The 26,514-nt window shown below is 34.7% G+C and overlaps 6 protein-coding genes across 10 annotated transcripts; 4 read left to right on the forward strand and 2 right to left on the reverse strand.

The window, feature by feature from the left end:
* Window positions 1–8: 8 nt before the first annotated feature.
* On the forward strand, window positions 9–2,440 carry LOC105206394 (probable ATP-dependent RNA helicase DDX5). Its single transcript, XM_039445791.1, has 5 exons — window positions 9–20; window positions 157–1,046; window positions 1,464–1,662; window positions 1,741–1,819; window positions 1,882–2,440. Exons 1-4 carry the CDS (start codon window positions 9–11, stop codon window positions 1,789–1,791), a joined length of 1,152 nt encoding a protein of 383 aa, XP_039301725.1. The 3' UTR covers window positions 1,792–1,819; window positions 1,882–2,440.
* A 560-nt stretch (window positions 2,441–3,000) lies between these two features.
* Window positions 3,001–4,526, forward strand: LOC105193643 (DET1- and DDB1-associated protein 1). Its single transcript, XM_011158173.3, has 4 exons — window positions 3,001–3,168; window positions 3,414–3,552; window positions 3,623–3,684; window positions 3,824–4,526. The coding sequence occupies exons 1-4, from the start codon at window positions 3,166–3,168 to the stop codon at window positions 3,929–3,931; spliced, it is 312 nt and encodes a 103-aa protein (XP_011156475.1). The 5' UTR covers window positions 3,001–3,165; the 3' UTR covers window positions 3,932–4,526.
* A 707-nt stretch (window positions 4,527–5,233) lies between these two features.
* LOC105193642 (protein tamozhennic) lies at window positions 5,234–8,237 on the forward strand. 2 transcript variants are annotated; one of them, XM_011158171.3, is made up of 6 exons: window positions 5,234–5,391; window positions 5,463–5,519; window positions 5,778–5,918; window positions 5,992–6,191; window positions 6,272–6,451; window positions 6,571–8,237. In XM_011158171.3, the coding sequence occupies exons 3-6, from the start codon at window positions 5,786–5,788 to the stop codon at window positions 7,939–7,941; spliced, it is 1,884 nt and encodes a 627-aa protein (XP_011156473.1). In that variant the 5' UTR covers window positions 5,234–5,391; window positions 5,463–5,519; window positions 5,778–5,785; the 3' UTR covers window positions 7,942–8,237. The 2 variants fall into 2 exon arrangements, with proteins under 2 accessions (XP_011156473.1, XP_039301838.1); XM_039445904.1 differs by having other exon boundaries at window positions 5,240–5,391; window positions 5,450–5,519; window positions 6,571–7,941.
* Window positions 8,238–9,318: 1,081 nt separating this feature from the next.
* On the reverse strand, window positions 9,319–12,911 carry LOC105206807 (activating signal cointegrator 1). Of its 2 annotated transcripts, XM_011176280.3 has the most exons (11): window positions 12,710–12,911; window positions 12,485–12,557; window positions 12,305–12,417; window positions 12,119–12,228; window positions 11,917–12,016; window positions 11,561–11,828; window positions 11,209–11,497; window positions 10,902–11,062; window positions 10,714–10,835; window positions 10,451–10,642; window positions 9,319–10,366 (listed from the first exon to the last, which is right to left on the reverse strand). In XM_011176280.3, the coding sequence occupies exons 2-11, from the start codon at window positions 12,550–12,552 to the stop codon at window positions 10,293–10,295; spliced, it is 1,497 nt and encodes a 498-aa protein (XP_011174582.1). In that variant the 5' UTR covers window positions 12,553–12,557; window positions 12,710–12,911; the 3' UTR covers window positions 9,319–10,292. The 2 variants fall into 2 exon arrangements, with proteins under 2 accessions (XP_011174582.1, XP_011174576.1); XM_011176274.3 differs by lacking the exon at window positions 12,710–12,911 and having other exon boundaries at window positions 12,485–12,695.
* Window positions 12,912–13,182: 271 nt separating this feature from the next.
* Window positions 13,183–16,292, forward strand: LOC105201329 (HEAT repeat-containing protein 3). Of its 2 annotated transcripts, XM_011169296.3 has the most exons (7): window positions 13,183–13,464; window positions 13,748–13,887; window positions 14,022–14,282; window positions 14,410–15,338; window positions 15,442–15,739; window positions 15,819–15,992; window positions 16,055–16,292. In XM_011169296.3, exons 2-7 carry the CDS (start codon window positions 13,750–13,752, stop codon window positions 16,181–16,183), a joined length of 1,929 nt encoding a protein of 642 aa, XP_011167598.2. In that variant the 5' UTR covers window positions 13,183–13,464; window positions 13,748–13,749; the 3' UTR covers window positions 16,184–16,292. The 2 variants fall into 2 exon arrangements, with proteins under 2 accessions (XP_011167598.2, XP_039301837.1); XM_039445903.1 differs by lacking the exon at window positions 13,183–13,464 and having other exon boundaries at window positions 13,788–13,924.
* A 195-nt stretch (window positions 16,293–16,487) lies between these two features.
* LOC105201331 lies at window positions 16,488–26,479 on the reverse strand. 2 transcript variants are annotated; one of them, XM_026135610.2, is made up of 7 exons: window positions 25,643–26,479; window positions 20,550–20,896; window positions 19,253–19,320; window positions 18,714–18,969; window positions 18,407–18,532; window positions 17,903–18,182; window positions 16,488–17,811 (listed from the first exon to the last, which is right to left on the reverse strand). In XM_026135610.2, exons 2-7 carry the CDS (start codon window positions 20,774–20,776, stop codon window positions 16,804–16,806), a joined length of 1,965 nt encoding a protein of 654 aa, XP_025991395.1. In that variant the 5' UTR covers window positions 20,777–20,896; window positions 25,643–26,479; the 3' UTR covers window positions 16,488–16,803. The 2 variants fall into 2 exon arrangements, with proteins under 2 accessions (XP_025991395.1, XP_011167600.1); XM_011169298.3 differs by lacking the exon at window positions 25,643–26,479 and adding an exon at window positions 25,452–25,470.
* Window positions 26,480–26,514: the final 35 nt, after the last annotated feature.

Consider the following 26,514-nt stretch of genomic DNA (forward strand, 5'->3'; position numbering starts at 1 on the left):
ATTAGGGCATGAGCATGATGGCACTGTGAACCGTTTTCGCTTGCGTACCGTTGCAGCCGATTGGCTGCAGTTACCCGCGAAACTAAGCGAGAGACCACATTGGCCCCTCAGGCCTCGTGATCTCTAGGACGGCCTGCGATTGGCCGCTTGAGTTAGCGGACCTGGTGGTTTAAAGAAGCCGCATGGCAGGGAAGCGAGGAGAACGACACTTCTTGTAGTTCTTGTGCGGCAACCATCGCTGACGGCACTTTCTTTCCGGTAGTATTAGTATATGTTCTAAGGAGTATTCACGCTGTGAAGGCGTACCGTTCCAATAAAGAAATCACGGTGAAGATGGCTAATGTTCCAAGTCCCAATATTTATTTCGAAGAGAGTGGCTTTCCGGACTACGTTCTCAACGAGATTCGTAGAAGAGGATTTGGCGAACCGACCGCGATCCAGGCGCAGGGTTGGCCCATTGCCTTGTCCGGCCGAGATATGGTCGGTATAGCGCAGATGGGTTCAGGAAAGACACTAGCATACATTTTACCGGCGATCGTGCATATAAATCATCAGCCCAGGCTGAGCAGAAAGGATGGACCGATTGCATTGATCTTGGCGCCGACTCGAGAATTGGCACAGCAAATTCAGCAAGTTGCATCAGATTTTGGTATGTCTTCTCAGATGCGAAACACTTTAATCTTCGATGGCGCTCCAAAAGGACTCCAGGCGCACGACCTCGGATGCAGCGTAGAGATTTGCATTGCTATGCCTGGTCTTGTAGAATTCATAGAGCGCAGAACCACAAATCTACGTAGATATACATATCTAGCGCTCGACGAGGTCGATAAAATGCTTGATGTGGGCTTTGAGCTACAAATTAGGAAAATTGTAGAACAAATTTGTCCCAATCGTCAGACTCTCGTATGGTCGGCAACGTGGCCAAAAGAAGTGCGTAATCTCGCGGAAGAATTCCTAACGGACTATATACACATCAACATTGACTCTCTACAATTGGCTGTCAATCATATTATTCTTTGTAATGAACATCACAGAGAAATTGTACGGTAAGTAAGAATATACAGGGTGATTCAGAACGACCCATGTGTCTCTGTAAAGAACGAAAAATTTGTCCGATACTTACTTTTTGAATAATAAGAGGATAAAGTTATCGAATCACGGGTCGTATACACATGGTAGACAAAGGCGGCGCAACTCACCGTCCGACGCGGGCGCTTACCTGTGTCGGACGGTGAGTTGCGCCGCCTTTGTCTACCATGTGTACACGGCTCGTGATTCGCTAACTTTATCCTCTTATTATTCAAAAAGTAAGTGTCGGACAAATTTTTCGTACAGGAAAAATTGTCTCAGAATTTATTCAAGAACACGTTTTTACAGGGACACATGGGTCGTTCTGAATCACCCTGTATATTGTGTCTGTGTACTGTGCTTTTGATATTTATTTTTATTTTTTTATTTTTCAGATTATTAACGGAATTAAATAAAAAAATGAACATTCTAATAAAAAATACTAATAGAGTTGAAAAAAAAAATAAAAGAAAAGAAAAATTGTTTTGTAGATGCACCAAAGGCAAGTGCAATAATAATATGTGTGATTGCCTCAAAAGAGGAAAAAAATGTAGTAATAAATGCGAGTGCAATGCAGAGCATTGTCAGAATAAAGTATCAAGTATTTAAAAAATTTTTTGTTTATTAAAAAGTTATTTTTTTATAAAATAATTTCTTAATTTTTATAATAAGGTTGCAAAATCGGAATTTGATGAGACTGATACTAATAATAATGATGACTGAGGATGAGAAAGTTGAAGAAGAGGAAGAGGTAAGAAAAAAATTTTTTTAATATTTTTAAATTAATATATTTATTTTGTTTTGTTTTTACAGATTTTTCGTCTTAAAAGGGTTTTATTTAGAACCCCAATTAAAAAATAAAAGTATAACAAATTTAACACGATGAGCTCAGCGGCTATATCGTTGGCAAATCCGTTTCAAGGTGACATGATAGTATGCTTCGGAAAAATCACCGGTACAAATGCTCTCGTGTATTGTCATCGACAGATGGAGAATACGAGCGAAGGTCAGCGTATACTTTTGCAAAAACCACGCGTAAACACATCCACGTGTAAACACGTCGACCTTTCTTGCCTTAAACACTTACCGCCAGGGACCGTGGACAGAACGTATCGCGATTTCTTGGATGACAATGCAAGCTGGTAACATAAACTCTTACCTTAGTACTGGAGAGGAAACGTTTTTCTGAGCAAACTATGTGTTTAGAGAAATTGGAACGCTAGTAGCAGCGTGATTTCATGACGACATGCAGCGCTGACAATCAATTTTGGAACACAGCTATTATATAACATTATACTCTTCAACATACATAGTATAAAGATTACAATTGTCACTTAAACATTAAACATAGAATATATTTTCTTTGTCAATACACATTGTTAGTTTTATTTACATTAAAGTTCAAATGACAAATAATTGTAAGCTTTGTCTATTCGACTTGAAATATGTAATGTGAACATTGATCATTTTGGTACAATTTATGATATATAAATATAGTTATCCATATTAAAAAGGATGAGAACTGGTTTACGTATGTGTGTTAAATAAACTGTTAGACAACCTTCTTGGAATCTGTACAATATTTTCCTGGTTAGATATTATAATATGGATGACTTCTCGCAACATAACTAATAAAATCACACAATTACAAAACGTAAAATTATTTTTATAGATTACAAAATTCTGTTCATCAAAGATTTTTTGATTACTTTAGGCTAATCATGTGTTGGATTGTTGTGTTATGCTTATGCTACGTTATGTCTATGTACTATGCATTTCATGTGCGAGGCCCTTTAAATATTGAACAACATAGAGATTACTTGTATGTGAAACTAGCCAACTAGCCCTCGGAGCACCTCAGAGACCCCTGAGAGGCTGATGAGAAGGATTTTTAACTACGAGTGCTGGCACTGCTAGTGAGAGTTGAGAGTAGCGCAAGCGAGTAGAGAGCAGTAGTGAGTGTGGTGAGTGCCTTGTCATGCCACGTGATATTCTATGGTTTTTTGATAATGGTAGTCTCGTGTCAATTTAGTCGCCCAAAAGTCTTTTTTTATGTGAATAATATCGAATCTGATAGCCAAAGATCATCTATTTATAATGGTGAGAAATGAACCAATTATATTTAATTGTCACCTTGTTATTTCTTTATTGATTATTAGCATTCTTTGGATTTTGTGTACGCGTGCGAGAAATGTTTATGTCAAGTGATATATATTTGAGTGTTTCTCAGAGTCTCTCGAAGTTTTATTCTCAAAGTTTTTCACCAAGTTTTATTTTTCCCATAATACCTAAATCTGATTGTAATATTAATTCATATAAGTTTTATATGAAAATTTATTTTTCAGTCTGTCGCTGAATTTTTAAAAGGCCTCCCATCACACGATGAGAACAATTTTGCAAATTTTCATACTGACAATGGAAATCGGACATGTGTGAAGAGACCATCGGTTTATCTCCCTACTAAGGATTATCCTTCTGAACAAAGTATAAATATATATCACAATGTATAACAATAATATTCTAAGACATAAAATTAATTTCTTTATGTTTACAGTTATAGTTACTGAGAAGACCACCATTTTATTGAGGTATCTGCATCAACAATGGGATAAAAAGGTAAAAAAAGTGCCTTATTATTTTGTCTAGTAGTATAATTGTTACTTAGTAATTACTTAGTAATTAAGTATATTACTAAACGTTTTTATATTAAATAATATTTACTTTAATATTTTTAATTAAATGTGAAACTTTATAGAATGCCGATAGAAAAAGAGAGTTCTTGTCTACCAATGGTGACTCCCAGGATGATGCGTCTACAGTACGCAGTAAAAGGCCACGTCTTGACCTGAATAACAGTCTTTAAAATATATTACATTTTTCATACAAACATATATTCTTGGATAACTAATAATTGTATGATATAAATCAATTATTCATAGACGGACATATGGTACAAGACTACATCGTTGCATAAATTTATGTAACTAAAACGTACCATCTTTGTGACAATATCTGTTTGTAAATTTATTCTTGGTTCTGATTTTATTAAAAAATTTAAACATACTGTATTTCGAAATACAGTAAAACGATGTGCTCTATACAAATCGTGATATACTTTTAAACAGGGTTGGAATGTTACCCGTTACTTGTAATGCCGTTACCATTACTTTTTTTTTGGTAAAGAATATTATTACTTTATAAATGTATAATGTATGCTTATGGTTTATATTGTGATTACCCAAACTTTTGATATCATTGATTTATTGAAATATAATATATAAATATTACAATATAAACAATTGGATACTATTGTAAAAAGTCATCAAAATTTCATGAAAAAGTAACAACGATAATACGTTACTTTTCTAAAGTAACGTTTTTCCAACTCTGCTTTTAATCATGTTTAATCTTTGCTATTTGTGTTATGATCATATTAAATACTTCAATTAATGTATTAATTGTAATTTTATTGTTTATTATTTACTATACTATGTTCTTTTCTTTTATAGAAATTATTTATTACAGAGAGAAAATTGAAACTTACGTAAAAAAGATAGTACGTATGTTTGCAAGAATAAGTTATTATGATTTGAAATTTGTAAAGCATTTATTTTGTTGTAAGACAAACTAGTAAATTTTTTACATAATATTTATTGTAATTTGGTATAGTAATATTGATACTAAATCAATAATATTTTATGATGGTAAATACGATTATTGTATTAATATGGAACTAACATTTTAAATAAATTGTTTTTATATAGTTATATATTTTATTTTTATTACAAAATATATTTAGGTACAAGATTTCTATAATGGAAATATCATGTTTTAATTGTATGTTAATAAGCATTACAAATGCTATTTTGTCTGTTATAATATGTATATAATTTCTGAAAACAATCGTATGAATGTTTTGTTTTTTCTCTTTTTTATATTAAAGAGAATCTCCTGTTTTTAAATATATGTTGACGTAGATTAAAATAAAGCTGTGCGAATTACATGCACTTCGAAAAATAAAAACTTTTTGCTTGTGTTTTTTTTGCGAGTTGAAAAATTATTTTAAAAAATTTGCGGTTAATGTTTCGCGTAATTTCTACTTGGTGGTGCTACGTGTATGAGTACGAAAACAATTAGATAGCCCTACCCGTCTCATGTTTTCGCGCATTCCGTGCATGATGTAATGTGAACATAACCAAAAAAAATCTTATAAAAAAATATTTATTGTTTATAAAGGGAGATGTAAGGAGGAACGTTGTTTAAATTATATCAAGCAAATTCGATGGCTCGTGTTTTGAGATGGGACATCGCGCTGCGTGTCAAGTATTCATAAAATTATTGGCCCATTGTCAGAAGTTCGTGATTCCATTACTAAATATAGGATTTATTTTTAGGTTGGAGCTAGTCGTAGTTTGAATCGGGAATCTGTTCCAAAATCAGATTTCTAAGAGGTTTGTAATCCATGTACAAACGTAAACGCTGGCTATTTCTAGGCGAACACAGTTATTCATAATTATTACATCTCGTTAGGAAAGTTTTGCAAATACTTTATAAGAAAACATTCACAGCAACTATCAATTTTTTAAAACGTCAAAATTTTATGCAACTGTAGTGTATTTCAATATTTCAGTGTTATTGTGCAGAAGTTAAAAATATAATCGTATGTAGCTATTAATTGGTATCAATTTGCTATTATATTACAATTGTAGGGATAACAATGGCGAATGACATAATAATAAGAGGCAAGGACAGATTACAAGAGATTAGTATGAAATTGGAACAGAGTCACTTGGTGTATCTGCAAACGGATGATAGCCCTTTAAAGCTACAGCAACGACATAAATTGGAAGGTACTGTATATTATCGAGTTATTTTATGTCCTATCAATCTTATATATTTTATGTGTTGTTACATAAATTTCAGGCTTCATAAAAGAATATCTTTGTCTGGTACCCAATGAGAATAAATATGTATTTCAAGAAACGGCGGATATTTTACACAGATCAGCAGCGACAGTGACAGATTTCAGTGGCTATAGAGCAGCGACAGCTTGGAGTGCAATTTCCTTGTACGCAGCTAATTTACTGGCTCAGCCTTGGCGAAAGGAATATAGAATAGTGAGGGTAAGTATCGTTTGTAAAATATATTTTGTCTATGATTGGAACTATTGTTTAACTTGTTTAAATTTATTGAACTGTTTTAGACATACAGCGGCTATTACAAACACGAAGTAGAAGCAAATTTAATAGGTGCCGAGTTGATGTTTGAGCAGATGGGCTACAAGCACACTGGTTTAGGTGTACTGACTTTGGAGGGGCCGATCGATCCTGATAAAGTTTCAAATGTCAGTAGGGATGCTATCGTAGCTTTTGTGGAATGTCAGGTAATGGAAAATAAATGATTGATGCAACAAATTGATCAATTAGACGAATGATGCAGTGATCCTCAGTGTGCAAATTGCTTGTAGATATGACGTAAAGTAAGTTGCTTTTAAATTTGTAGATTTTAAAGCAGATATGGGAAAGTGTGTCACAGAAATACACAATCTCTTGGTTGGAAGTGTTGGAATTTCGTGAGAATCATGTTGGTACGCCGGAGCAAGCCATTCGAGCGCTAAGTTATCGTTTCCTTGAGAAGCTGCATCAGAATCGCGTAAAGGTCGATAGTTGCAAGGATTACTATCCACATCAAACGGGCATAGACGTCGTGCCTTTACATCCACCTTATCATCACATCGTGCATGCCAATTACAACGCAACGATACCGTCAACCTGTCAAATGGATTATCGGCACATCGATGATACGACGAACATGGCGGTACCGACTAATTATCGATTCTATCAACCAGTCAATCATGGTTTCATTAATTGTTGCACTAGCTACGGTTGTTTGCCCTCTCATGGAAACAAGTTTTATGGTAATAGTACGCAACCGAATCCATATTGCGCCACATTACCAGCGTACGCAGCCCGTGTGCCGACTGGCAGACTGATAGAACTCGATGTACCGGCATCCGTGGCGAATTATGACAAAACGCACGCTCTTCGTAAATCCATGTCCCATCGGTTATCGGACTTGGACGAGGTAGACTTTTACAAACGGCAATCGAGCGACGGGGATCAATACGAATACGATCGTAAAAACGATAGAAAAACTAGCAGATCGAATTCCAGCACCGGTAGAGACGGTTATGATACGTGGGAGTTTGTATATAGAAATCTTGAGAGCTTGGGCTACTACAAGGATCTCGATGATCGAGACAACGTGTTACAGCATAAGAAGGAACTGGATTCTATTCGCAACAAGCACAAGACGCTTAGGCAAACGGAGAACGAAGACAAGTACAACGCGCCAAGATTGGAAAAGAAAAAAAGCGGTAGTAGGATCGAAATGAACGAAGCGATCGATTCGTCCGAGACAAATGGTAAAAATCATCAGGATATTTTGCCTTTCAAGAAAAAATCCTCGTCCTTTGATTTGTCGGATTCAAATAGATGTAATATCGATACATATAACAGAGATAAAAAGCACAACAGTCAAACTTTACCGATTCCACGCACGCACAAATCCTCGGATCAGATAGCGAAGATCGCGGATTCCTTAAAAAATCTCGATGTTACACAAATGAGTAAGCAAAAGAAGGAAGAGGAGAAGGACGAAAAGAGATGGAATTGCGCTACGTGCACCTACTTAAATATGCCTGATCGAGACATCTGCGAAATGTGCGCCAAATCGAGGTGCAAAGGAAACGAGGACAAGCCGCTCGCCAGCGGCGGCAAGGAATGTCCAAAATGCACGCTGGTAAACGAGAAAAATGTTTCTATCTGTGATGCTTGCAATACCAGTTTGAAGGATTCTCCGACCTACATATAGACAGACTGAATTGACTAAAATTTTTTGCTAAAGGATTCTTACAATTTTCCGCGATTTGCACAAAGGTATCATATTGTGTGTAAGATATAAAATTATTGATCGAATGAATTATACGTACAATACGAGTCTTTTTCAACAACCTAAAGTGAAACGTGAATACAGAAACTTGGTATGTTAATAACACATATCGAATCCTGATCTGTGTAGAAAAGGGTGGTACAAAAATATTTATTTAAAATTATCTTATGCAGAATAAGAGGAAAATCTTGTAATACAATAAGATTTTTCTTTTAATATTGTACTAGTATTATTATTATTATTACGTCATTACGTTATGGCCTATTGAGGATCAATATTAAATATCAGAGTCTTGTATATCATAGCATTGTTGTAACATTCAACAATTTGTCATTAAAGAATCAAATTTAATAAAATATTAGGCTAAAGCTTATAAAAATTAATGTTATCAAGATTAATGAAAAGATGCGCAAGACGCTGGAGTGTTACTTATTCAAAAAGTGTTAAAAAAAGAAATGTATTTTTTTTTAACTTTTTGAATAAGTAATATTCCAGCGTCTTGCACATCTTTTCATTAATCTTGATAACATTAATTTTTATAAGCTTTGGCTTAATATTTGATTAAATTTTATTCTTTTATGGCAAATTGTTGAATGTTACAATAATGCTACGATATACATGACTCTAATATTTAATATTCATACTCAAATATATATATATATATATATATATATATATATATATATTTGCTTCATACATATATTTCCTGTATAATTGTGCAATTTATCTTTTAACTTAATTGTTGCTCGGGATTCGAAACAAATTTTGTTCTTTGCAAACAGATTGATTTAATTTAGTTTCTAAAAGAGAATATTACAATAAATTAAAAAGTTAAGTATTGTTACCATAATACATAAATTTTATATAGTGCCACACTACGCGATTGAAAAAATTATTTAAAAAATGACGATTAATAAAAAGAGTGAACTTCTTCGATTTGTAAATGGTAGTCTATACAATGTTATAAACTAAAGGATTGTTTTTTAACGAGTACTGAGAAAGAAAATTAGCTAATTGCTGTAAAAATATAATGTTAAAGCTTTTCCAGAATGTATTATAAATAAGGATTATTGCACCATCGGTTGCGAATTATTGTTATAACTATTGTAATAATACACATACATTGTGCTATATAATCAGAAGAAAACATTTATAAACATAACAAGGATTTAATATATGTAATTGAGTGCATTCTTATTATAGTTTTTATAGTTTGATGAAATTTTATCAGTACGACTGCATCTATATTAATGTGTATTGAAATCGTGTAGAAGTAGTTATCCTATTTATTTCAAAGTAATAATTACAACATATTTATTTATTCATACATTCCTTGTTCATCAAATCATTAAAACTCGAAAACTCAAACTACAATCTGCTTATTAAATATCATTTGTTAACGTTTCTCTGCAACATTTGTTTCATTTTATTTAACATTGTTTTAGATTGTTGGATGTATATAATTTTGTATGTAAGACGTTCTAAATATTGTTTTAATAAGTTTGTCAACACTACACAAAATGTGACCGATTAGCTTATAGCTGGTACAGTATTTCGAGAAATAACGGAGAATTTTGCTCAATAGAAAAAGATCTTTAACGATGCTTGAGCTAACGTACTTTAACTATTTTTTTTATTAATTAATAGCGTAATGTAGACGAGATTTTTTTATCGACTGCACTGATTTAGCCAGGTTAAACCTAATTTAATGCGTCAAAATAATATAAAACTTTAATGGCGACATTAAAGTTTATAGGCAAGGCACTGAGAGATATTAATAAAATAATTGGCACTTGAAAAATGAAAATTTAGTACAACAATCCTCGTACTTTTCTTAAATTACATTGCGTATTTCAGATACCTGCTCTATCTCGTGCGCAATATAGCACAAATAATTTTTAAAACCATTTATAAAAGGTTGATATCTCAATCTAGTAGTAATATTTTTTCATCAACAAATTGATATATGAAAGTGTGACAAATAAACAATGAAAAGCGTGCATAAACGATTATATCCTACTATTGTGTAGTTTATGTAAATTGAATAATGATCTGTTGTATACAAAAAACAAATTTAATGTAATATGCATGCTATATTTCTGTAAAATTTTCTTAGATACATTATCAGAGAGAAAAATCATTTTTGTAAAAATCAGAAAATTATTTTTAATAGAATGCATGTATATTTAAATTATTAACGCAAATAAAAAATTATATATATGGGAAAAATTATCCTATTTGACAAAGAATAATACGAGAATAATATAAAAATATTAGTTAATAGCAGTTTTCATGGCTTTTTCTAAGCATTTGGAAGCAGCTTGATGAATCTTTTTATCCATTTTATCTGAAACGTAATAGAATTTGACAGTATATTAATTCTAAATAACGTATTATAATATAAATTATCAATACCTTTGATTTTACTTACAAATTTTATGTTTTCCTTTCATAGGAAATTGTATTGGTAACATGTACCAATTTTCACATATAAAGACATATGGACTATCGCTTTCTCCTTCTGGATATAATTTTCTGTATTCTTTTTGAGATAAAACATCAGTCACCGTTACACAACCTAGCAAACAACTTGTGGGATAGGTTTCAGGAAAATCAATTTTTTCTAAAATCATCCAAATAAATATAATTAAAAATAAAACGAGATTATTTCAAAATCAATATATTTTTACTAACCATCTTTTAATACGCGGTAGACTTGTTCCATATTGGATATATCTTCAGAGGAAGGAACTTTAGCAGCTGATGCTATCCATAATCTTCCTCTGTGTGAAGAATACCAATTTCTACCCTCGTGCCTAATAACATCAAAATCATGTTGGTTACGTCGATTGTATGAATTACTTTTATAATACATCACTCACGTTTTTATTCCCGCTACTAACAAAGATGCATAAGGCTGATGCATGCTCAAACATAGGCCTTGGTCAGACATTTCTAAATATTCTTTATCCTGTATTCTGCCTTCCATATTCCATGTTTGATCTTCATTTTCTCTTCTGCTTGATATTCCCATCTCGACAAACTTGATATAATAATAGTATATATTGAGAAATATATAATATCTATATGTTTGTGCATACATACACACACACACACACACATGTATATATTGATCAGGATCAGCGATACAATTTACAACATTATTTTCATTAATTATAAAATATTTACCGTTGGACGATCGAATTCTATTGTTGGACAAATATTTGAATTTTCAAAGTCATCGTACGACACTGCTTCGTCAAGATCTTCCAATTGCAAGTTAATGGATTGATCTTCATCAACTACCACTCTTCCCATAAAATCTATTTTGACTCTTCTATCTAAACGTGATGCATGTTTGCGTACTAGTGCTTCCTCTTCTTGCTTTTGTAACTTTTTACGCTCATCGTGAGAAAGCCAAGTGCTATTTGAATGATAATAATCTGACTCGTCATCGATCACTTTAGTACGGCGGGCACTGCAAATTAATTTTATGACAATTAATATATAAGAAATTTTAATAAATGTTAGAAATATATACCTATTGCGATCAAATTCGAGAAGTTTGTCTCGATGTTTAAGAGAGTTTTCAAAATCTTTACTTGGTTTTTGATCCATCAATTTACTATACAAATTATCACCCTGTTTAGTATTGCTTTGAAGCAATGCTTGTTCCTTTGAAGAACAAACGAGTTCTTCACAAAAGAAACATGGCCCTGAACCTTCTTGTACACACACTATTCTTCCACAATTAAGACAATTATTAATCAGTGCATGTCTGGTTGCTTCACAGTTACATTTATGTCTTCCTGAAAAAAAAAAAGAAAAAAATATATATTCATATCGAGCATTGCTAGTAAGATGTATAACATTAATATAAATTTCTTGCATAAATACCTTTCAAAAGAACACTTCCATGTGACAATAAATTAACAAATTTAGTTTTCTTTTTTTCCACTTTCTCAGATTTTACCTCAGGTTTTACAGTCTCTTGCACCTAAAAAAAGAATAGTACACAAAATTTTCAACAATTTTCTTACAGTTATTTAATAATTTACGTTATACAACTACTAGGAAAAAATATAGAGAGAGTGTATACCTGAATGTTTTTCTTTCCTTTTCCTTTTCCCTTTTTCTTATCATATTGTTTTTTTGGTATATCATCATCGTCATTTGTTTTCTTATATCTAGTTTGATTATTAAATAAAGCTGGAACAATAACAATGAAATAATTTAATAATGGTTCAATAGTTTTTAAAAATTTATCTTTATCCAAGTTATTCACCACGTTTCTTTTTCAATTCTGTTATAAATTGTCTATGATTTGGATTTTCATTATCTAATAAGCTCGTAAGATAGTCATCTAAATCTCTTTCATTTTCTATGTGCAAAATATATCTGAAAAAATTGATAATATAACATTATGCCAATAAATATACAAAAAAATTTCATCCTCTGCACTCACTGGGTTAAGATATCCAAGTCCGAAAAATTCAATAATTCGGATAATTTTTCTTTGACCCACTTCTCCATGATTCCTAAACGACGACAAATGAATAATGATAATTTTCAATATAATTTGTAACAATGTCGAAACTGGTCGAACCAAAACCACATGTGACAGATGTGTGGTCTCTAGATGTGATATTTTAATAAAAAACATGTTTGCATTAATAGTTTCTGAATATACCGTAATTTATCAGCGGCGTTGTTGCCGCTGTTATGTCAGGATCCTTGGATGCTGTATACCATCAATATGTAATAAATATATTAATTATATTATTTTTCATTTATAACCCCCGAGTCTTAACTTTTGTTGTAGCCATATTGCGTTGTACATATTGCATGCAAATGCATGCTTTCAAGGAGAAATGAAGTTTACATCTCCGCTAACTCAGGTTTGAGTCTCGGCTAACAGAGATTGATAATGTAGTGCACTGAAATTGCAAGTCTCGTCAAATTAACCAGATGTCATGAGTAAAACTAGTTGGATCGGCCATCTGTGCACTGTGCAGCACATACATCGCATACATCACATAACATACATGTGTATGTACGTGGACTTGCTTAACCTTTACAAATTTTGCAGTGCTTCAAGAAATTTTACGAGGAGCAACAAATAGGTTCACGACGCTTGTAAAAAAAAAAAATATATATATATATATATATATATATATATACTTTAAAAATTTGCTGTAGACAAATTGTAAACAGTGACAAATTAAAAAAAAAAAACACTTGAGAGGAGAGGCAACACGTAGACCATGAGACAACTCGTTAGGGTGGCGTAGGCAATTACGAATCCACGACACCACGCGTTCAAACTGTTGAATCTAATTCTCGACCTCGCATTTTTCAACATGCGCATTGTGAGAGTGTGCTGAATAAGAGATAGTTAAGAACAGGACAAGAGCAAGTGTACTAAGGGATTTCCTCAATTAAAAGGTAATAATTGAACAGTGAAATACTCGCGATTAAGAGGTGGTGACCCTATGCTATAATTATAAGGTTAAGTTTTGATAACATTATACCTTTAAACCCAAGATAAACTCTTAAAAAAAAAATGTTTTAAGATATATTTTTGTGGAGAAAATAAACAAAGCGATTTAAAGCAAAAATAAGTAACTGCTTATAGGCATTATGTAATCTTTAATTTCTTTTTGAGATTAAAGACGCTAGTATAACCATCATTTGGTTATAATTTCAATAATTATCAAATTATTTGCAGTGATGGGTAAGCAAAAGCGGCAGCGGCAGAAGCCTCACAAGAAAAATCCCACAGGATTACCATCCGTTCAGGAATTTGAGTTAAACGAAGAACTTACAAAGGGAAATAGGGAAAAGATTTTGCAGAATGTTTATGATGATGTAAATAATGATGAGGTTTCACAACAATATGCAATATGTATATTGTTTTTTAATCAAATAAAATCAATAAAATTGATAAGATTTAAGTATATAATGAAAACTATTTCACTATATACTTATCCTTCTTTATTTAGATACAGTCATGTAATCTCGAGGAAAAATTGTCTGCCTTACAAATATTGGCATCAATGTCTTGCGACTTTTCTATGGCCAAACAAATTGCTAAGGATGGGATAGCAAAAATAGTTGGTCCACTGTTGATGGATCAGAATGCCGTTATACGAGCAAACGTGGCATATACTTTGCGGGAGATTGCTGAAAATGGTAAGGAAGAAGTATGCAATGATTTAATCAAAGATGATATTATAACTCCTCTCACCGCATTACTGAGACAGGTATGAAACAAACATCATGTCCATTTGTCCATTATTTCAATATCTCTAAAGATGAATAAAATGTAATAAGTAGTTATAACAAATTGCAACAATACTTGCAAAAATTTAATAAATTTTCTATCTATAGTATTATTCGGATTGGAAGCCGAAAGAAGTTGGAGATGAAAAGGTGACATTTATTCAAGCGGTTAGCTTATTATGGATATTATGTGCAAATAATGAGAATGCGATCAAGCGAGCAAATGAGGAAGACTTGGCATCATTCTTGATAAAATTTTTAGATATTAATATTTATGGAATAGAAATTACTACGATCGTCACACGATCGATGATATGCTTGTCGGATGAGAATGACGCTGCCATTGATAAAATTAAACAAAGCGAATCAGTTTTGTCTAATCTGCTGGATTTAAAAGCAGACGATGATAAGACTGCTTCTAAAATATTGTTCTTAAAAACTTGTATAGCTGATTTATTAATCATTATCAGTAATTATACAGACTATAATCGAATACATATATTTCATAAAGTGTTATTGGTACTATCTGACGTACTTGCGATCGATCATAAACAAATACTGTCTCACTTAATATCTATCTTACCGCATGAATCTAATGCTTCTTCAAACGATAAGAGAATAAAAGTACAAGAAAAGAGAAAGATATTGGAAGTGCAGGAACAAGCTTTACAGATTTTAGCAAACTTGTGTTTTGAATACGAGAACAATGCAATTGATTCTGACACCGAGGATTTTGAAACAATGGAGCTTGAGCCAGAAAATTTCAATGATGATCCCACGAATGAAAATTTGAAAATGTCGACGCTTCCAGTGGAGTTGGTTGAAATTCTAAACAATTGTAATTTAATTGATAAAATTTGGCATAAGACTAAATTCATAGTGGATAAAAACAACCAGGAAATCCTGGATCAAACCGAGGAAGGAAAAGCTACGTTGAAGCAATTTTGCGACATTCAGTGTGCAGCTTTTTTATGTTTAAACAATTTATTGCCCAGTATAGAGATTGACGTTTTTGGAGGTGTTGATAATTTATTTAGGTAAATTATTTCCAAATGCTTTGAACAATGATAAAAATATGCTATTTCTCTTTTATTATTTATAATTTTTATTGACTTAATTTTGAATATTCTTTATATCCAGGAAATTTATGGAGATTGCAACAGAGTTTAAATATGTTACCAAGGATAGTGAGAGATTGGAAACGAGTATTGCGGAAGCGGGTTCTGCTGCCATGAGAGCTATTCTTCAACGTTTAGTCGAAGTACGGGCGACTGTCATTGAATTAAATCAATTCACTTGTGACGACATCCAGGCGATGTTAATCGAAGTGAATCGATGTGTCAATTCGAATGTTCGTGTTAACATGATAAGAATGCTCTGTAATTTAGTACTGATCATATTGAATAACAAAGATTCGAAAAATTATGAAATTATAAAGGTAATCATTTTCATGTTTCTTTTAATTTTATTCCAAGTCCAAGTAAAATCTTTTTGTAACAAATATTTATTTTTGACAGCTCGTTTCCACATTCTTATTAGACCTTTCTAAAACTGAAAATCTTGTCTGGGTAATAGCGGAATCTCTAGACGCAATAATGGATATTTATGCGGAAGATGAAACTGATCATTTAGCGGCAGATATCAAATTAGTCCCGAGATTGCTGTCTGTAATGCCACATTTCAAAAATAAGGTAAATATATTATTTCCTATATCAAATATCATATGTACCGATATATTCTACATAATTTATAGATGCATCAGCAGAAGGCACATTTACAAGGTCGCACGGTATCGTATTATGCCATAGTATCGACTGTAAATGCAAATCTAATGAGATTTATAAAATATAAACAGAAACGAATAAGAATTCAATCGAAATAAATATTGTGAAATGACTATTTTTATTCGATTGTTTCGAATTGCAGAAATTGCGAATGAAAATATTTTTACAATAAATAACTTATCAAATGTTATTGAAAAGCAAAAGAAATACGCTCTTATCACTTCCTATTTCCTGCGCTTTTATAAATTCTTATTTTCAACCATTTTATTATTGGATAAATTTCTTTTTAATGGATTTAAAGGGGGTTATGTACTTAATCTTAGGATATTTTTCTATGGATGTTTATGCTTTATTTCGTATCAATAAATAATGAAAATAATAACAAAGTATTACAGTAAAACGTCAGAAATAAAGATAATGTATAATTATCACTGTATAATTATGTAACATAGTAAAAATGCTCGAGTTTTCTCTGCAGCAACTTTTTTTTTACAGAAAAATTATATTTGATGCGTTAGTATGAAATCGTTGCAATCTAATGAGAAAACGGACACAATGTAGAATGTATTTACAGTCTTTGAATAAATAATTCTGTAATACATAAATTCTCAAAATTACACAATATCATTATGTTCTTTCAATACACGAGAGTAGACGATGCCGAAAACAACAGGATTTTAATGAGAAATTTAAAAATATGAACAAAGTTTAAAAATTTTTAAAAGGATTGTCCTCTCTTATCATTGTCTTTTAAGCTTTTACTTTCGTCCTTTGATTTAGATTCAGGTGTCTCTCTCAAACTTAGCGCACTGTGTCTCCTGGGTTTCGGTATCGGATTTACCTCGTCCAAGAGTTCAGGTTTGTGTCTGATTGGTTCGGAAATGTGTAATTCGATCACTTTCACTGGGTCACAAGACGCTGCAACCGGGGTTGGCGAATCCGTTAATCTGACCACATGAATGTCCTTCTGCTCATGTGGCAATTTCTTGAATTCCAATTTAATAGGACCAGATGGCCCGTCCACCATATTTTCGAAAAAGTGTCGGCGATTCGCCTGGATAGATAATCTGGTGCTCATTATCGGATCATCGTGACTCGTGTCATCGATGTCCTCTTGTTCTTTAGATTTTTTAATTTCCAATGCTTTGATCTGTCTCTCGATCTTTTCAATTTCCTCCTTCACAGAAAAACTGTCGCTTCGCGACAACGAACCTTTTTCTCTCGGACAAACCTCGTCAGATTCTCGATCGATGTCTTTGATGATCTCAATTTTTTCCCGAGATGTTCGTCTATATTCTATGTTCATGGGATCTTTTTCGATAAAATCATTAGCAATGCTATTAGATCGCTCCTCATTTAATTTTTCATTTATTTTCGCCTCGGTTCCCTCAATATTCCCTGATCTTTCGTCACAGTTAAATGTTATTTTTTCTTCTAAAGGATCCTTTTTTTCTTTCTCATCGTCAGACTCATCTTTAGAAATATCACACGTTCCATTCCCCCCATTATTCTTCATAACGTTGACATCAGATGACACATTCTCGGTCTGCTCCTCTTCTCTTCTTGGCGATGTCTCGTTCAATTCTTCACAAGTCTTTTTTATCTCACTAATGTTTTCCGTGACTTTGGTAATATCGATCGGTTCGGTTATTTGGAGTTCAAGTTTTCTCGTTTCTGGTATAGATTCCGTTTTATTCGCTTCTGTTATAAATGGATAATTGCTCTCCTGTGAAAACATTAATATTACATTAGTTGTATTTATTACATTTATTACATTTATTAAATATCTTATGTAATTTCTGTTTATTCCGTCGTACCAGAGCAGTATCCAATTGTTCCTTCTGTTTCGGCGGTTGCGGTGCTCTTCGTTTTTTGCGTCCATACGTGCTTGTCATACTAGTAACGGATGTACAACTATTGATGGACAAATTCGATCTTCTCACAGCGTCCTGGTTAAATCTCTTGAAAACGTAATCCTCAGGAACATTTTCGTTCTCGTCCCTCAGATTAACATTGCCGGAACGATTAGTCGAATCTTCTTCCATATCCGACGTGGTTCCATTCAACCTTTGCGATGATCTATTGCCAAATCTTCGCCTAAGGAAACGATCGAATCTTGTACGGAAAATTTTTAACACTGATTGTGAGCAAAAATATACACCATTTATTGCATTTTAACAAAGTATTTAAGGCACTCTCTCTCTCTCTCTCTCCCTTTTTTTTTTTAATATTATTGGAAGGGTCTTTCATTCTACCGGTTATTTGTATTATCGCGACTGTTAGAAATAACTATGAAAAACAAGATGCAAACAAGATCTCACATCGGTGGAATTGGGATTTCTTCCGGTTGATCGCGGCGGCTGATGCTACCATTTCGCTTGCATCGCTTGTCCTCAAAATCCAAAGATGGTATTTTGTCCGTCGGTCTTGGACTCACCTGCCCAAATCTAGAAAATAAAACCATTGAAAATTTAATGTTAATGTTAATATAAAAACAAACATTTCTTTTTAATCCGATTCTTTTTAGAGATTATTATTATTATTATTATTTTAGAGATTATAAAATTATTTGATTCGAATGAAAGAATCATTTTTAATGTCGGTTATGTTTAATTCCGCAATGTTTACCGTCTGGCTGGTGGTTTCGGAGTGAGATCGACGCTCATGATAGATGTTGTGGTATTTTGAGGATTTCCATCGTAAATCCTAGCAGGATCTCCATTCACCGTTAAATTCGAGCTGTACCTCGAGGTATTATTATCGTAAGTGTACTTTCTTCTTCTTGTCAAAGTGCCCAAGGCTTCATCAAATTCCTGTTGATCCTTGGACAATCGTGGAGGTGCAGTCGGTCTGTCGTAAGGCTCTCTTTTGTACGTAGTTGAGACTGTGGTACATGACAACGTCACATTTTACATTATCTTTTCTAAAATACGTATCATTGATTACATATGTATATGGTAAATAGTGTGGCGATGTTCTGACGATACATCGCTTAAATCGCCCTTTAAGAACGTGAAACAGTTATGAACAGTTTGAAAAATAAACTCTTAATTTATTATCGAAATCATACCCTTTCTAATTGAAATTAATTGAAATATTTTTATCTTATAATTTAGTGGAGTATAAATTTTGTAGGAGTCGAGAGTGCAATTAATTTGAATTGGAACCTGTTGTAATCGTCGATCTATTTTCCCTCGATTCTGGAGTTTCTTTGCGCTTTCCGAACAATCCATTCCTAAACATAAAATTGAAATAATATCTTATTACAATATACCTATGTTATTGAATTACAAGAAAAAGATGAATGGTTTTTGATTTTTAATTTAATATGCAATTAGATAGGCTCGTTTAGGAACGCTCCAATTCCGCGATAGACGGTAATAATCATGTTGCGCGTTTTGCGTTTTGCGTTTTGTCTTAACGGATGTCCTAACGCGAGGTTTACGTACACGCGAAGGTGACGAGATTGCGCGGCTCATCATTCGACATACTTGGAACACGTGTCGGAAGATGCATAACGGGCCATTAACATTTCGTAAATTTTCGCCGATGAAGGATCCAAATCGAAATGAAATTGTGGCGTTAAAAATAATTTTTCGAGTCTTCGTCGAGAGTAACACGTGTTACGTGTGTTACGTGTTATATCGCCGATGTGATATATCACTCTTTCATAAATGCATTCTTGTTACAGGTAAAAACACATCTGACTCATCGTATTATACTGTCCTCGAGTAGACTCAAATTGAATTTGCGCGTTAAATTCAAAAAGGCGAAAGGAATATTTTAAAACGAATGTTTTAAAACGCACGAATGGCAAAGCACGAATGGTTCCTATGCACATTTGCAGTTAAAAGCGTCGATTATATTCATCCTCATTCCGCTTAATGTCGCTTCCACTTTGCCAACGATCACGGTCGATAATTTGAAGCGCACTCGTATATTCGCTATCGTACGTACTCGCGACGCGCGTTAATTCAACTTTCGATTCGACGACGATGCTCGCAGCGCGGCGCAGCGCGGCGCAGCGCGGATTCTTCGGTTTCTTCGCGCAGCGAAGAAGAGCTCTGATTAGTTTGCTTATTCCGATTGCTAATCAGACCAGAACTTGATATAATTTGGATGAAAGTATTTTTTTTAATCGCGTGAATATAACGCGAGAGTACCTACGTGAGAAATGGTTTTCTGAAAAAATATAGCATGACCGTGTAATTAGTAATTATGTGTGTAATATTGCCGGTAGTTGATCGTTTCGTCTCTGAAAAATCTCTGAAAGAATCGTAGGGAGGAAACTTAGAAAATAGAAAAACAGATGAGTTTTCGAAAGCGTCGTATGTATACTATTGTATTTCGTGAGCTTCGTAATACTACGAAGCTTTCTCATATTTCCTTAATAAAAATTATGAACTGAAAAATTTGGCGCGATCACCTATATTTGATTAGTGAAATGCTAAAGATACTACTCACCAAGTCGATTTGATCGAGAAGCTGTTTGATCTCTTCTTTCGGCTTCTGCCAAACGTCCAGAATTTGTGTTTAGAGTCTTTCGACGATTTGCCGAGCGACTCGAGTGTGCGATGCATTTGTGGCTGAGAATTCGTCGTGTCGGACGAGTCATCGTTGAACGGATTCAGATGTTCCGGATAATCGTAGATCGATACGCTGGGTCGTCTGGGCCTCGACGACGACGACATGATTATTTACCCGTGATTCAAATTTCGATGGTCGCTCGACTCGAGAAAGATATAAAGACGCTTCATGTGTGACGGTTTATCGATTTCTCGTCATAGCTCTTGCCCTCACGTTCCTGCGAGCTAATTTCATGAAAATAATCTATATTCAAAATGTAAATCTATTTGCGTACGGATGTACTCGTATGTAACGGAAAAAAAAGAAAAAGATAAACACATACGTGTAAAAAAAGGTATTTGAAAGAGAAGGCGCGCGCGCGCGCGCGGTAAAAATTGCAACAAGATGTGTCGCTGCTGCGCTATAGTGCTAGATCGCTGCTAGATGATGATGATGAACGATTTGGAGCGATATAATTGCTGGACGCGTGCACGACAATTGCTCGTGGTTCAAATTGAATGACCCGATCAAATAGAAGCGATCGACAGCTGATCGGCCGCCGAGAGTTGACAATGGATTAATTTGTTAACTCGATGACGATAAAAAGCTGTAAACACTCTCGCGTCACGCTAACCCGCCGCTTCACGAGACGTTCTTCTAATCGTCCGTTGAATTACAACGCGCAACCGTATATCGTTTGCATAATATATGTTACTGCGTGCAGCAAATTGCGTCTCTGATCTTTCGCATGTCTTAGATTAACTTACTACCTTTTTTTTTCTTCTTAATTATAATATTTAAATAATTTTATATAAAATTATATATCACCGATTAATTAAATTTTTCTTTCACTCGTATTTTCAACAATGATATTAACAACGAGCAAAGTAACACGTGTTATTTCTTTTGATGACTCTCTGAACTAATAACAGTATTAAATGATGGATTTTTTTACATCTTTATAGCTGCAAAGCTGTTAAATTTGTTTGAGCACATTGAAAGATTTTTTAAGCGCAATAAAGAATTTAATGCTTTGGCGACGATCTTTGTGCCGCGAGAAAGACGAACGAATATGTACGCACTAAAGTGCATCGCATGAATCGGCACGTACAAATAGTGTCTAACAAATGTAATTAGCTCAATTAGTTGAGCGCGCTCGCGCTCCGTTTTGTTCAATTCCTGCACCGCCTCGCGATTCGAAATCGTTTGATCGCGGCGTGCCTAAGTTTTCGATGCGATTCGAACGACAAAACGTAAAACGTCCTCGAAGGTATAAAGTACGCACACGGTTATTCGCGCGATGCGATTCTTTTAGTAATATGTGGAAAGAGAGTACAAGCAAAAAAGAAAAAAAAAAGAATACACATATGCATTTTGCGAAATAATGGAAAACAAAAGATGAATCAATCTTGCGCTTATTTTCTTAATCCTTTTTATAGAACATTTAACATTGACCGATGACAATGTGACAAATCGCGTTATGAAAAGCACTCGATTGATACTTGTGCATCTTGCGATTGTTTTAGAATACATTAACCCAAGTGAACTTTTATTATTCAATAGCGTTCACAAGTTTGTGTCATATGACAGTCTGACGCGAGCCAGCTGTACAGGATGTCTCGGACCTTTCACCTTTGGATTCTTTGACTAATTTGGAATTTGGAATTGACGCTTCCCTAGCAACAGTATCGAGGAAGGCCGTTAGAAAAACGAATATCTCTGTTTTAAGATTTAGTTTCTCCCGTTAACTCCCATTAACAGAAAAATTGTTCATTTTTTCGCGCGCCATTCCAACTTTTCATTATGATAAAATCAAGTTGAAATTGATCGTTCGATGAAAGATACGTCCATCTCCGTATATTTGTACATAGATTATTGGCCATATTAGTCAAGTGCAATCGATTAATCGCCGATTACGTGATGTAACACTGTACGATGCTCGAGTTTCGCAATTCGTTGTAGCATGTGAACGTTGCAAAAAAAAAAAAAAAAAACATCTTGTATATTGAGTTAACACACGTCGTTTTCCCGTTGCTCGCCCCACCCCCACCTCGTGTACTCGCCGTTCTACAACGCAACATAGTACAAGTCTGTGAAAAACGACTGGAGCATGTCGCTAATGCAACGTACATATGTATTACATCCTAGGAAAGGTACTAAATGCTAGGAAGGTACACGATACTTGGACTCGAGGAAACGAATGAAAAGTAATACGTTTTCCTTTGTTATACAAATTTATCTCTACGTTCTGGAGTTTGAGTTTTTCCAGCATCCAAAGATTTGGAATACGCAACGATTTGTTTTTAAATTCAGGACGAGCAAAATTATTTCGAAGCAAAAATCATTTCCCCCCCACTCGGCAAATTTGATATTGCGTAAAGAGAATTTAATCTAATCTTTCGCTGTTGAAGAGGAGCATTTCGCTAATACAAGCGAGTGCCCTCGTACTCGAATTTAATCGGAGCATACGATGACGCAGGATCGATCGTTGATTTCGATAAAAGTGCAGAAACAAGTAGGCATCTCTCTCTCTCTCTCTACCTGTCTGTCTGTCTGTCTGACTGACACCTCGCAAACCGGATAACCAAAATAAATCGATAACAAAGTGTTGCCGATGGAGCAGTATTTTACATTGGCAAATGAAATTTACGTGGCAGCGAGCCGTCGTTTTTAGGCTGCAACGGAATCAATGATTACGATCGACGTTCCGTTTAATTACCAGCTGTATATAATTGATACACGATCTAAGTCTGGCCGATGACTCATCGCCAGACCGTGCAACTGAACTCGCGTGGACGACAATGCAACTTATCTCATTTTCATCGCAAGTTTCATCGCCAGAAACGCGTTGTCAACGCGTTGAGATTGAAAGTCACGTAGATAAATTCGGCGATAAATAAATTTATCACTTGATAGAGTTTTCTTTCCATTCTTAAAAGTTGCTTTTCACATGTACAATAATAAAGCTCGAATAAGAAAAGTTGAATGTCTATGGATTAAAGATGCAACACGATTGAATTCAACGCTGAGCACGAGGGAGGGTACACGTCGATCGTCGTGAGAGCACGAGGCAAAGTCCAAAGAAGTGAGAAAACTTGGTCGAGTCTTTATTTCAAAGTGGAAAAAGTGATAATCGCGGGTGAAAACGCAGCGATTTTCTGGCTCCGACCCAGAATCGTGGCCGCTCTATTTCACCAATGATATTTTTGGATCTTGGGAAATTTAACGGGGAATTATATCATACGACCGCCTCTCGATCGCTCTTCTCCGGAACATTACGGTTCTCGCGTTTCACATTTTTTTTCTTTCCTTACAATAAAAAAATTGACCATTGTTAACGCACATGCAAAAAAGCTACGAGCTTTGAATCTCATTTATGATATAACTCGTAAAACTAGTTTGCAAAGTAGACGGATAAAGGTAAAGGCACGATCGAAATACTTTCTTGAGGAAAAATCGATTTAGCTATTAGTTTCTATGAAACTACTGTACTGCGAAAATGACGTGTATTTTTTTTTCTTTTTTTTTATACCTCAAATACGTACTGATATCGTCGTTTTAAAATACACCTTTTTATTTGTAACGTAGATAGTGTAATCTCTGAGAACGACGGTAAGACTCTCGAGACTTTATTTTCTTCTCTCTCTCTCTCTCTCTCTTTCTCTGTCGCGCGCGCACACACACTCTCTCTCTCTCTTTAAAATTTTCTCCAAGTTGCAACAAAATTCAAATATTTCAGATAGAAGCTATTAACATTTCTTTATCGCGGATGTGTACAACATTGATATGCGTTTCGTGCTAAGGCATCATTAAGCGAACCATCGATTGGTGCAACACGCCACAGATTTCTAAGCTGTAAAATTCGCTATCGCAATTACCGCATCGTCGATGCAACTTTCGATTACTACCGTGAGTAACGTGTACAATTGCCGATTGGCGATTCTTAAAAATTGCCAGAAAGGCCTTCGTTAACGAGCACCGTTCGCGAATCGCGGCCCGCGGGAAGCCGAGTCCAAAAATAGAATCTCATTGCGAGCCGCATCGCAATCTCGGCGATTAGGCGACGGGAAATCGTCGCGATCGGAACTAATTTCCCGAATAATTTTGGGATATTCGGAAATTTCGCTCTCGGTATAGATTCCATCGCGTGAGCAGCCGTATCGATCGCAGCTATATTCAACTTATTGTTAATTACAAACGAGACGGACGCCGAGACGGATGGTTTCGATCGACGACACCGAAAAACGACAAAGTAAGGTGCAGCGGGTAGTAGTCACCGAACGAAAGGTAATGCAAACGCGATGTGATTCGCTCGTGTCGAGTTTACGCCGTATTATCTCATTGGCAATTTTTAGGTATGACGACGATAACGTATAGTGACTTGCAACGATTGTACGTCGCAAGTTGCGAGCGACTTGACGCGCGCGTCTTATCGCAAAACGTGAATTATATTAACATATTAATCCACACGTCGTAGTCTCGGATATTACATGTATATTCGATTCTCGTGTCTCCAAGGTAACTCCAAACATCAACGATAAATTATTTATTCTATTAAAACTCGTTGAAACTTATATACCGGATTTTCGCACGTGTGCGCGCGAGTTAAATTTTGCAAGCGCAGTCTACGCGAGTCGATTGATCGCGCGCGACGTGTCGATTGATCACGTGAAAAGCGGCCGCCACGAGCAAAACGGTGAAAATTTGCATTTCGATATACGGTACTCGCGCGATATCCGCAGAGACCCGAAGAGAGAGAGAGAGAGAGAAAGAGACCCCCGTCCGAGTCATTGTACTTACGTAAGTGTACAATGTGATCGCAGCGACTGTGAGACGAGATTAGTCGGATTTTTTTTTTTTTTTCTTTTCTTGTAACATGCGATTTTAACGAAGCACCAGACACTCTTGAGCAACTGATCACGATTAAACGGCAGACACACGAGGATGTGAATCGAGATACGACGTGCGAACGAGTAACATAAATGACCCACCTATACCCACGAGCCACGCCGGCCGACTGCGGCCGACTGCGAGAGTCGCGACTGTCGCGAGAGTCGCGAGGGCGCTCGTTTGCGCTCGTTTGCGCTCGTTTGCGCTTTGCGATTCACCTTCGGCCACTATCGCGAACCTTCGATTATTTTCGCGCACACGTGAATTTCGCACCGCGCGTTTAACGCTCAGATCTGATTGGTCCAACGTAATTTGGCGCGGAAAATTCAAATAAAAATTTTTAACAACCGTGTTTAATATCTCTTCGTATCTTTAAAAGGCTGCAAGATTAAAATCGTTACAACATTTATGTTAACTAAAGTAAAATTGCTCTTTCGTCATACTACATATTTTATACGAAATTATTTCATTTGTAAATTTTGAAGAAATTATTAGATTCCTGGAAAAAATGTGTACGATTGTAAATAAAATAGAATAAAAATTTTGTATAAGAAAAATTAAAGTCTATTTTCCATCAAACATTCGTTAACCGAATCGCAATGTCACCAACGCTGACCTAATGCCGACTGAATGCAAACTCGCGCATTTCTAGGTGCAAGATGCATGTTTAGGTCGCGTAGGTAGGCGTCAGTGAAACTGGCTTGGAAAGTTGCACAAGAAAAGCGACACGAAGCTTGTTAGTAAAAGTACAAGACCATATTTAATATAAAAGACTTAAAGGCTTAAAGGTAGGAAATGAAATCTAAATCTCGTACGATAAAATAGTGAAAATGTTTTGAATTTCAAATTTTCTATATTCAATCTCTCTAAAGACAATTCTAAAATTTTATTAGTCAAGTTTGTAAAGTCAAGTAAACGTACACGTTTAGCAAAAAAGTCTACGATAACGCGAACTTGTGATCGCAATGCTATT

Source organism: Solenopsis invicta, chromosome 2 (genome assembly GCF_016802725.1).
Source record: "Solenopsis invicta isolate M01_SB chromosome 2, UNIL_Sinv_3.0, whole genome shotgun sequence".
In the NCBI taxonomy this organism is placed as follows: domain Eukaryota; kingdom Metazoa; phylum Arthropoda; class Insecta; order Hymenoptera; family Formicidae; genus Solenopsis; species Solenopsis invicta.